The sequence below is a fragment of the Candoia aspera genome, chromosome 3 (genome assembly GCF_035149785.1).
Source record: "Candoia aspera isolate rCanAsp1 chromosome 3, rCanAsp1.hap2, whole genome shotgun sequence".
NCBI classification, from domain to species: domain Eukaryota; kingdom Metazoa; phylum Chordata; class Lepidosauria; order Squamata; family Boidae; genus Candoia; species Candoia aspera.
In genome coordinates, this window is record NC_086155.1 from 104,254,213 (window position 1) to 104,266,649 (window position 12,437).

A 12,437-nucleotide genomic window follows, 5' to 3' on the forward strand; every position below is an offset into this window, starting at 1 on the left:
CTGGCATCCAACTGGGAGCAGTTCTGAGCAATTTTGTCTGACACATACCCAGCATATTTCTCTGAGCAGCCCTGCAGGCAAACCTTCAAGCCCAAAGAGAGCCTGGGTCATTTAAACAAGGCTGCTGGACGGCTATCCTTGGACACAATAAGGATGGAGAAATACTGATGTTTTGCCACTCTTAATGCTACAAGGTAGGCCTTAATAGCAGCTCTAACCTGTGCTCTAGAGTTTGCTCTGTGTAATCCTCCAGCAGTGCTCTAGGCATCTCTTTGATTATTAACTGTATCTTAAGTCATCTCCCTCTTGGGACCTCCAGTACAACAATGACAAACTAAAACACCTTTGCCTAATGGCAGAGATGACAATGAGGATCTAGTTGGCAGCTGGGTTTACACCAGAGCTAACGGTGCTTCCCTGGACAAAGCACTCATTTGTGCTCTGGAAGGCTGCTCCTTGAGAGAAGGCTGGCAGGATCTGAAGGGATATTTCTAGCACCTCTCGAGTAGAGCGCCAGGAACTGCAGGAAAGAACAAGCTCCAAACCTCAGTCAGAGACCATTAGCGGATATTGGGCTTGCAGAGTCTACTTCTTAAGCACCTTTTTTTGTTACGCAAAAAAATCTACTGACAAAACAGACCTTCGATTCAACAGGGAGGCTAATCCCAGCCCAGTGAATGGGTCTTTAACCCATAGAAAGAAATAAACGTTAAGGGCTAAAAACAATAAGAAAGAAATTAAGCAAAAAGCTGTCTGAGAGTTTGGACTAAGAAAGTTAAAAACAGACTAAGGTACCAGCTGAATTGGAGACTTTTGCTAATTAAACAAGTAAAAGCAGCCAAAGTAAATAAATAAACAAAACAGACCTTTGTGGGAAAAAGTTTTGTTTTGGATTGCTGAGATAGGAGGATTGGCTGGCTTTGATAAACAAAGGGATGACAGAGTTGATAGAGAAACGAGACATGATGTTACAAAAATTTTTGGAAAACCAGAAAGATATAATATTAGAGAAATGTAAAATTGCCAATTGTGAATCTTTTTTTCTGCTTTTTACTATTTCTCCTTTCTACTACTTGGATTATAATTTTTTTAATTTAAAACAATGGTGATTAAAAGGAAAGCAGCAAAAACTACAGAAATGACCACATCAAGGAGGGGAACTTTGACAGAAGGTCAACAGATAGAAAAAGAAATTAATCAAGAGACTTTACAAAAAATGTTGGAGGAATTGGGAAAGCTTGTTATATCTATTAAAGGAGGGAAGAAACCCCTTTAACTCTGTACAAAAGGCAAGATATTTTTATAAAACATTTAAAGAAGATCTGGAAAAACTACAGTTACAACAAGGAGAGGAGATGTGACAACAGAAACAAGACGAATTAAGACGCCACAGGACTAGACTTGTCAAAATCTGGAATATAGATATGGATGTACGATGCCTAATAAGGAATATAAATGGAGCTAACACTCCTCAAAAAAAAAAAGGTCTCCCATTATTTGAAAAAAATTATAACAAGATGTGATTTGCTTACAAAACACACATGTAAGAAAGAAGGGCAAAAAGTATTAGATTTATAAAAGTTTGGGACAAGAACTTTGTAGACATCTGTATCTGCAGGGCAATTTAAAAACATGGATTTGTTATATATATAAATCCACAGTTGCAACCAAAGCTAATATAAAATGATGAATATGATAGATATATAACTGTAGAAATCAAATGGAATGAAATGAAAATTTTGCTGATAAGATTATACGCACCAAATGACAACAGAGCTATGTTTTTTAAAGGATTGATGGAAAAACTAATAGACTTGACATAAGAAAACTGGTGTCACTTAGGAGACTGGAATGGAGAGGCTTGTCCACAAAAAGATAAAACTTCTGTGTAAGAAATTAAACTAACAAAAGGCAAACGTCCGAGAATATTTTTGAAACGATACAGAATTTAGAACTTATTGATATGTGGAGACATAGAAAGGGAAATTCTAGAGAATATACATACGTTTTTGAAAGACAGTTCTTTTTCATGAACAGATATCTTATGGATCTCAAAGAAGCTATCTACATATACTATGAATGAATAACTTTATTGATTAGTCAAATGACCATATCAGAAAGTTGGGCATCAGCCACTATAAGATATAAAATATAAAATATGATACCATAAAACAGCTAAAATACAGTAAAATTAACTAAAATATACTATGGTGAAATAAAATATGATAAAATACAGTAGGGTAAAATAAAGATAAAATTGTAAGATAAAAATGCAAGATGTAATAAAACAAGTAATAAAATACAGAAACAATGTGGGTTTAAAAGAATTCATCACCTTTACATGCCACCCCAATGCGTTCTATAAATTGCGTTCTCAGTTGGACAGCCCTAACTATAAACTTAACAGTTCTATTGACCACATACGTATTTGTGCCCTGGAGGAAGTAACATAGTCTTTTGTTACGATCCCAGTATGTGGTTCTGTCAATTAACGTCTGAAGGTACTGAGCCCTTGCTGGGGCATATAGTTGGCAGTTAAATAGGACATGTGCAATGTCTTCTACTTCAGGTGCTCCACAAACGCATGTCCTCTCAAGGTAAGGCACTTGGTGGAATCATCCGTATTTGACCATAGAATCTAGTTGCTCAAATCTTGCTCTAGTAAGAGCTATCCTATGGTATTGCGTCAGACCCATTGTCAGGTATTTTTCTATTTGAAAGGACAGTTTATTCTTGGCCAGCCATTTCGACAACCTATTGTGTGCAAGTGACTCAATGTCTGTTTGGGCATTAACATCCAAGACTCTTTGTTTGAATATTGCCTTGGCCTGGTCTCCGGCTGAAAGTAAGTATTGTGATGAAAAGCCAAGGAATGTGATAGTTTGGAGGAGTTGGTTGATCCATGTGGAGGGTTGAGGTGTGCCCACCTGTTCTTCAAAGCACATTTTTGGTAGTCTGTCATGTTCCATTGGGAGAATCCTCCACCAGTAGTTGAAGACTTTGGTTACTGATAGTCTGTAAATGGAATGGGTGCCTGTTTCAGCTCTTACTGCTGCTGCAGGTGTATTCCTGTCGGTCCCCAGAATAGTTCTTAAAAAGCGTGCTTGATTTTGTTCAAGTAAGGAGGCCTTTGATAGGCCCCACAATTTGGCACCATATGTTAGCATGGGTACAACTTTTGCCTTGTGGACCTTCAGAATGGAGAGCAGAGAGCAAGGGTGGTTGTAGCTGAATTAGTGTTTTAGAACTTGCTGTGGTCTGTAAAAACAACCCCTAGATATGAAAAAGAGTCTATTTGTTTTATAGGCTCCCCATCCAAGTGCCAATTGTATTTGGCCCATCTTTTCCCAAAAACCACCACTTTGGATTTGGACTTGTTAATATTCAAAAAGTTTGCAGCGCAGTAAGCACCATATCTACATATACTAGCAAAGCAGAGATATTACGAAAACCTTCTCAGATCATAATCCAGTGACTATGATATGCTGGAAAAAATCAAAAGCATATAGATGGAGGTTAAATGAAATTATCACAAAAGAATCAATCATTGAGGAGTGTAAAAAAGAATTGAAGGAATTCTTCAAAAACAATCTAATAAAGAAGCAGAAGAACAGTGCAGGATGCAAGTAAAGCATTTATGAGAGGTCAATTTATATTACAGAATTCCAAACTGAAAAAACAGAGAGGGGGAAAGATGCAAAAGATTTTAGCAGAAATACAGACCAAAGAAGCTGAATTAAAATGCTCACCGGGAAGAAAAAGCATTTTACAACAAATTAAGCTTCTACAAAGTTAACTTTCTATGCTAACATTTAAAGAAATGGAAATAAAAATGAAATTTGCCAAACAAAATAATTTTGAGTCAGCAAATAAACCAGAGAAATGGTTGGTATATATGCCAGGGGAAAGAAAATGAAAAAAACAAGGGATTTTGAAACTGCAAAAAGGGAATGCCATGGTAACAAATAATGTAACCATGCAAAGAATTTTTCAAAAATATTATACAAAATTATATAAAAGTTTCAGATGAGAAGATTAATTCTTAAAGAAATCTAGGTTTCCTCATAAATACATCTATTCCTTAAGAGATCAAGGAGAGACAATAGCTTTGTTAATATCTGTTGAAGAGGTCAGAAGTCATTATATTTCATAACTTTAGTTTTCTTTCTTTTCTTGCACTTTTTTCTTTTATATCTTTTTCTTTAGATTTGCTTTTTACTGTATGTAAAATCTTCAATAAATATAGATTAAGTCATCTCTCTTTGATCAGTTTTTTTTTTAGCAACTATGCTATTTGTAGGAGATTGCCTTCTCCTACAAAATTATTCTCAGTTTTAATGGACTGTTTTGTAAATGCCTAGCAATATGGACAGTTTTAATGGCCTGTTTTGTAAATGCCTAGCGATGTGGACAATTTTACAAAATGTCACTGTCAGAAAAAATAAAGCAAACTTTGACTTATAGACAAAAACTTAGAAAGACACTCAGAGCATTTATATGGGGAAAAAATGACAAAAGGCATCCTTACTCCTGAAACATCTAAAACTACAAGATCAAGAAACAAAAAAAAAAATGAGAGGAACAGAAAAAAGGAATTAAGAAAAGCAATTTCATTAAGGCGAACAAAAACAGCTCTCACAGCTCCTGAGCACTACCATTGTGGTGTAACAACAAAAAAAACCTGAGGAAAGCTGTACTCTAATGTGTACACTAGCCAAGATAGCACAATTCCTGCCAAAAAGCTAAACTCTATAAATAAGGACAGACAACTTTATCATGAACAAGGATTATACTTAATGGTGGGTAGAGAGCATACCAAGAGCTACAGTAGATGGGTTAATGATGCAGAGTGGAAAGGGTGATGATGGGGTCTCTATGTAGCACCAGCTAGCAACTCTTTAAAATCTTTGTTTTTTTCCCAGGGTCACATGGTGGCCCTCTACAGCTGGAATAGATTCATGAGAAAAAAGGACTGAATTGATTTAAAGAACTGCTGACTGGTGCTATGTGCATGCCTGCATGTACTGTACCCCAAAGAACTTTGTTCTAAATGAATATGATGCACTGCGTAGCTCTCATGCAAAATGTAATGCCACTGGAAACCTTACGAAATAAAACTTCTAGATACAAATACAGAAAATTATCTCAGGTAGTCTCTGTTCTTGTTCTTCACACACATATATATATCAGCAATAGCAGCACCCATAATTATTTTCAATGTAGAACTTTTTAACTGCAAGAACCTAGATCCCCTACCAAGTATCACAACAGGAATTCTGCTTCCCAAACAAAGCTTTCAAGTTTTCCCATCCATAATTTGCTGATTTTGCTGGTTACAGATCAGAAATGCTCATTTAAGAATGTTAAGCAACTGCAAGCTCATTTGTGGGAAGGCCTTAATACATACCTTTCCTGCTTATTTTCCTGGTAGTGCTAATAGATGGCTTTTTTTCCATGACCAAATCCAATGCGGCTGTGCTAATAGGAGCTACTTCCAATTTGTTCTCAATATGCTGTAACTAGATAGATTAAATGGGATAGGAAAGATATTAATATTTTAAATGTATTACACCTCCACTTAAAAAACAAAAATAGAAAAAAAGAGTGGCTTACAAAAATTGGATTAAACTTTCCCTAACCTAAGTAAAATGAAGTCAGCTTTTAATATCAGCTTTGTGCAATCAAGAATAGTTTCACACAATACTGTATTCCACATTAATCCAAAGTTTTTATTACAGGAAACAATTTACGTTACATTTTTCAATCATGAAAAAAAAACTGGTAAAGAAGAACAGACCAGGTACATCAAATTAATCATATTGGAAAACTTTGTGCAAATTCTCTAATAATATATTTTTTTTTGTAAAAGCAAACTGCGTCTGTTGGAAGAGAACAGCTTCTGTTGGAAGTAAGAGAACAGCTTCCTGATTTTGGGAATCCTAAGATGGTAAGAAACAGCTCAGTCTCCAGGTAGGACAAACTGATGGGAGGCTGCACTCCTAAGTGCATTTTAGAAGAGTAGTGAATTTATTTTTCTGAAAAAGAATCTGAATCTTTTACTGTTCTGCAACATTTCCAAGATAAGCATAACAGCTATTAGTTTTCATTTTTAAACATATAGTGTCCTGTATGGCTTCTTTTCAGTTTCACTAAACTCAATGCTAAAATACTACTTACTGCTGCCTTTGTTTGTGAAAAAGCATCCCATGCTGTTGTTAAATCTGTACAAAGAATTGAAAACATGTATTCATTGCATTAATTCAAGGATCACCTTCATGATAAACATATTGCAATGTTCAGTAACAGTTTTAAATACTTAATCTATTCACAGTATATTTTTCTCTGAATATATACTTATCTGACTATGGCTGGATTTACACATCACAATAAGCCATAATGTAAGTTTGTCTGGTTTGGAGTTGCTGTGTTGTATGAACCCAGACTAGGGCAGAACAAAATGGTTCATCCACAAAATGATTTGTGTATGGAACAGCTGGTTTCAGGTGGTTCGTACCAAAACCAAATCGTGTATGTTTCAGAAGCTTTGATCCAGATACAAAACAAAATATGGCTGTTCCAAGCAGAAGCGGTTTTGGGGTGGGGGGAGTAAGTGCAGGAAAAAAGCCAAGGTTGAGTAGGAAAAGTAGATGGGTTAGCTCTTCCCATGGCAACTGTGATATTAGGGAGGGCCTGCATGCTGCCTGTGTGGGCTACAGAGGGCCCTTCCCTGTTTTGCTCGCAAACACTGGAAGCAGCAGCAGTGGCTGAGTGGAGCTAGAGAGGGAAAAAATGAGAAGCACTAGGAAGATTGGGAGGTCAATGGGCAAGATGATGAAATATATCATGCTGGCAACTTCTGGTCAGGAATAGGTACACAAACCATGCAGGGGAAGCTAGAGCAGTACCAGAGTTAATAAATCATCTTTGTTTCTGAAGAAGGTGGGAGAGGAGGTAGTGCAAGCAAAATTTGCCCTGCTTCCCCCTTAAAATCACTGTGGGATCCACTTGACTTTTGTTTCAGCTGAAACTCAGAACAACTAAAATGTTTCAAATTTTGTTTCTGCCAAATCATGACTGATCCAAAATGGTTCAGCAGAACTTCTGAAATGTAGTATTTTGTTTCAGAGCCAAAACAAAATGTATTTTCCGCTTCAGGCATAGTCTTAACCCAAACAATGTAGTTGTCAACCATGCTGAATTATTACAACATGTAAACCTAATCTATGGATCCAACCACTCTCAGCCAACAGATTTTTACATGGAAGCTATCAGAAGGTGACGCTCAACTTTTAAATTACATGGGGGAAGAGATACTGTATGATACCTAGTGTATAACAGCATTAAAAATCACATTTAAGTTAGCAATATGTCAACCTTAAAACTGTAGAAGCATTGCTTTAGTAAACAGGTAAAAATGTTCTTATTTGAGTATTTAAAATAATTAGTTTCTGTAGACAATTATTCTACAAGTCCTTTGTTTTGACTAATTGTAGGGCAGCTACAGGCAGCTGACAGATTTTTTTTTTCAGATCTGCATCTTCCATTAAATTATACTGACTACTTGTAGCAACTTAAGCTGCTGAACTAGGAGCAGTGAGAACCAGGTTCTAGTCTTCCTTTTGGAATAGAAGCCAGTTGGGTGAATTTGACTCTTAGACTGGGAAGTCTAGAAACATCTCCTAGCCTGCACTGGACCACTGTGGTAGATTATTTAGCTTTCACTAACAAATTTGCAATGCTGTTAAACCAGCTGTTCCATACACAAGTCAGATAAAATTCTTTCCACAAAGATAGGTAAAAATTAAAAAAATCCATACCTCTGATGGAATCCCTGTTTTGGGAGAACTTTGGATTTTGTAAGGGAACCTCATTTGCTTTGTTGCTCCACATTCTGTTGCTTCACCTATAACATAAAAATAAATGTTCAATGAAATGTCGAACAGAAGTACATACGCATATCCTGCAAGTTAACAGTATTATTTTGACCTTAATGATCGGAGAAAGCTAAATCTGCACCTGCAAGATACTTTAAGTCAAATCCAACATATTATTTATTCAGACTGTAAGACGTGCACAGTAACCAAGTTACGTTTAGTGTTCAATTTTCACCTTGCATCCAAAATCATGCTGCTTATGCAAAGGCTCAGTTGTACTAATCCTGCCATTAACAAACCTTTTAAAAATAATGTTATTACATTTTTAAAATGTTACAGTAAGCTTAAATGACTTTATATATTAATATATATTATAAACTAGTAAATACAACCACGTAATATATAAAATCTATATTTAGATTAAAATCTATATAATCTATAAAATCTATAAAATCTATAAAATCTATATAATCTATATTTAGAAGAAAAATACTACTCTATTACATAATGAACTATTTGCTTAAAAAGGGGAAAAAAGCCTCTACACTATCTTTCATAAAACAAAAAAACAAAAACAAGCAAACAAAAACCCATAAACTGAAATCTGGATGGATATGGAAATGTGCCCATCTGAGGTTCATACACAGCATCAGCCACAATCCCAGGGCAGGGTTGTGGAGTGGCTATTGCCATTCAGCAAACTTTTGTGCCTTTCGGAGCTGCTGCTCCACAGATTTCTGTATATGAAGCTGGGCTCTAAGGAACAAATGGGACTGTTTAAGGTGACCTAAAGGCAAAACTGAAATACTTTGGCCACATAATGAGAAGACAGGACACCCTGGAGAAGATGCTGATGCTAGGGAGAGTGGAGGGCAAAAGGAAGAAGGGCCGGCCAAGGGCAAGGTGGATGGATGATATTCTAGAGGTGACGGACTCGTCCCTGGGGGAGCTGGGGGTGTTGACGACCAACAGGAAGCTCTGGTGTGGGCTGGTCCATGAAGTCACGAAGAGTCGGAAGCGACTAAACGAATAAACAACAACAACAAGGTGACCTGGTCCCACTTAGAGAGGGAAGCATCGAAAGAACATCTGAAGGGCTGCTGTGAGATTATTCAAGGCATCTGATAGATGCCTCAGATCCACTCTCACTCTGGGCTGGATTCTGGCTCTGCAGGTCCTGAGGTATAGTCTGGCTTCATTATCTGAGAGGAGTTTGAGCCTGTTAGTCTCAAGGAAGTTGGAACAGTGAGCACAGCCACCTATTGATCAGATCCATATTATCCCAGTTGGTTTAAGCTTCCCAGGAGATGACATGTGGTTAGGGTTAGGGCCCTTAAGTAATTCATCCTTAAGAAAGGGGATGGTTCTATCTGCCCTTAAGGAGGTAGTGGTCAAGAATCCCCTACTCAAGAATGCTTTACTGGACCCAACAGTATTGGATAATTTCTGACCAGTTTATAATTTTTCCTCTGGGGGGGAAGGTTGCTGAGAAGATGGTTGGGCTACAGCTTCAGAGGGCCGTGGAATAAATAGATTATCTGGACCCCTTCCAAAAAGGTTTCAGGCCTGGGTATAATGCTAAGATGGCATTGTGTTTTGGGTGGTCAATTCCATTAGGAAAGAATCAACATCAAGAGTGTCCACCAGGCTGCTCTGACCACTTAGCACGATATTTGCTGACAAAATCATCCAGATTTCCTTAAGTCTCGACTCTTTGTGGGCAGGGTCCAAAATTATGACTGAGATATCATCTTGCCTAGTTATCTGGAATTGATTTCACCTTGTGACCTTCCATGAAGTGGACAGGGTGTTCTCTAAGGTGTCCTCTGCCTCCTGTGGGTTGGATCCTTGCCCCTCTTGGCTCCTTCAGGCAGCTAGGAAGGAGGTAATTTCCTGGATCAGGGGGACTGTTAATGTTTCATTGTGAGAGGAGATGCTACCATCAGCCTTGAAGGAAGCTGTAGTGTACCCCCTTCTTAAGATACTTTCCCTAGATCTGGAGGTATTTGCAGGAAAGGTTATTGAGACATTGCTGGGGAATCAACTACAGAGCACCCTAGAGGAAATGGATTATCTGCACCCACTACAGTCAAGGTTCAGACCTAGACATGGAATGAAGGCAGCATTGGTTGCATTAATGGTTGAACTTTGGTGGGACCTAGAAAAAAGAAGTGGTTTTGAGAACTACTGGACCTCTCAGTAGTCCTCAAAACCATCAACCATAATATCCTTCCAGAACAGGGGTGTCATGTCCCCCGTTGCAATGTATACATACATCACAACGGGGAACATGCCTTTCCGGTGAAGGGGAGGGGGGAGGAAAGAATCAGTGCTAATCCCATAAGCACTGAAAGACAATACAGATAAAGGACAAAGGAGCCATACCTTTGCCCTGACCCAGGAAGCCATCATCCTATCTCCCTGACATCTCTGCATTACCACGGGGGACACACCTGCTCCGGACACAGGAAGAGGACAGAGGTAATCAGCGCTAATCCCCCTGATCGCCCATCGAGATTCCGGAATCGCCCCCTGATCGCCCATCGAGACTCCGGGTTCACCGTCAGTCAAGACTTTGGGACAATGGGGGGTGGGGAAGGATCAGGTCCGCACCACGGGTATTTACCGGCTACCTCGCATGCCATGTGCTCATTCCCGTCTTTCTCCGTGTCTGCATTCTATTCTCAATAAACCAGATATCCTTAGCCCTGGCTGGTGAGTCTGTGTTTTTTTTTTTTGAATAAGGCAACCATCACAAGGGGTTGGGGATTGGGAACACTTTATTGCAGTGGTTCTGCTCCTTCTTTGATGGGATGGTTCCTATCAGTGGTGATGGGACAGGAGAGATCGGTCTGATGGCTATTCTCTTGCAAAGTGCCACAAGGATCAGTTCTCTCGCCCCCCCTCCCCCACTTTAACATTTACATGAAACTGCTGGGAGAGGTCATCTGAAAGTCTGGGGTTTGATATCAACAATATGCTGATGATATCCAGATCTAGATCACTACCCCAGGCCAGACTTGTAATGCCTTAGAGTGCCTGGAGTCTTTGAGGGTCTGGATGGGTATTTTATTTATTTATTTATTTCTCACATTTCTTCACTGCCCATCTCGCCAAGTGACTCTGAACAGGCTTAAACTGAATCCTAGCAAGACAGAGTTACTGCTTGTCCATTGGGAGTCTATCTCTGCTCCAGTGGTGTTTCTTGATGTGATGGCACTCCGCTGAAGGAGCAGATTTGTGACTTTAGGTTCTCTCAGATTCACTGTTCCTGCTAAAACAGCAGGTAGAAGCTATGGCCAGAAGGGTGTTTTCCCAGCTCCAACTGGTGCAACAGTTTTGACCCTACCTGGAACAAGAAGATCTTGCTATGGTGACTCAGGCCCTCATAATCACCCACTTAGACTATTACAATGCACTCTACTGTATATGGGGCTGCCTTTGAAGATCACTTGGAAGCTGCAGTTGGTTCAGACAGAAGTGGCCCATGCACTTACTGGCATTTGCCAGTAGGAATATATTATACTAGTGCTGTGGGCCCTGCACTGATTGCCAAAAGTGAAAGTGCTGATACTAACCTATAAGGCCCTACATGGCTTGGCCCCTAGTTATCTGCAAGACCTCATTTTCCCTCTGAAATTGGCCCAGCCAATTTGATTTACCTGGTGGTGCCCCACTTTAGGGAAGGGAGGGGCAAAACTCAATGGGGTCGCTTTTCAGTGGCCGCGCCAGTTCTTTGGAATGGGTTCCCAATAAGTATCTAGCTGGCTCCCGTTCTGCCTGCTTTCTAGAAGCTGCTGAAAACAAAGCAGGGCAACATTCAACCCCATCTTGGTTTAGTTATAGCTTGGTTTAATTTGACATTATTTTGTGTTTTTCATTAGTATTTGTGTACTTTTTGTTTACCGCATATTGTTCATCGTATACTGTTTCTTATGTATCTTATTGGTACACCACTGAGAATCCTTAGGGACCTGGTAGTCTATAAAAGTAAATATTAATAATTGATTGCACTTGTGAATGATCTTTGGCAGAATTGGGATGGGGGCAGCACATTCATCCTAGTGCTCCTTGATCTCTCAGTGGCTTTTGATACCATAGATCATGGTATCCTTCTAGACTGACTCAGGGGCAGAGTGGTGCTTCTCCTTCCATAAGGATTAATTCCAGTTAAAATTGATGGGAGGAAGAGACCCTTGCTTTGTGGGGTGCTTCAGGGTTTGACTCTTTCCCCACTCATATTTAACATCTACATGAAACTTTTGAGTGAGGTTATCCATTGGCATGGGGTTAGGTATTATCATTATGCTGATGATACCCAGTTATATATCTCAGCTCCAGGCTGACCAAGCAATGCTGTCATGGTTCTGCCTCAGTATCTGGAGACTGCAGGAATCCGTATGAGGAGAAAGAGAATCAAGCTTATCCCTGGCAAGAGTGGCTGTAGATTCAGGAGACACCTGGATCCAGAGATCTTCCATCCTTAGTTCTCTATGGGATTCCACTTCCCCAGATTGAACTGGTGCATAATTTGAGGCTCCTCCTAGATTCTCAGTTCCTGCT

General features: G+C 39.1%; 1 protein-coding gene across 2 annotated transcripts in view; it reads right to left on the minus strand.

The window, feature by feature from the left end:
- Window positions 1-12,437, minus strand: part of CEP350 (centrosomal protein 350) — a 100,050-nt gene that overhangs the window by 76,386 nt on the left and 11,227 nt on the right. For both annotated transcript variants that reach the window (XM_063298461.1, XM_063298460.1), the window contains exons 2-4: window positions 7,818-7,903; window positions 6,178-6,221; window positions 5,408-5,519 (exon numbers count right to left, since the gene is read on the minus strand). In XM_063298461.1, coding sequence (XP_063154531.1) covers window positions 5,408-5,519; window positions 6,178-6,221; window positions 7,818-7,890 — 229 coding nt within the window. In that variant the 5' untranslated portion in view covers window positions 7,891-7,903. The remainder of the gene's footprint in view (window positions 1-5,407; window positions 5,520-6,177; window positions 6,222-7,817; window positions 7,904-12,437) is intronic.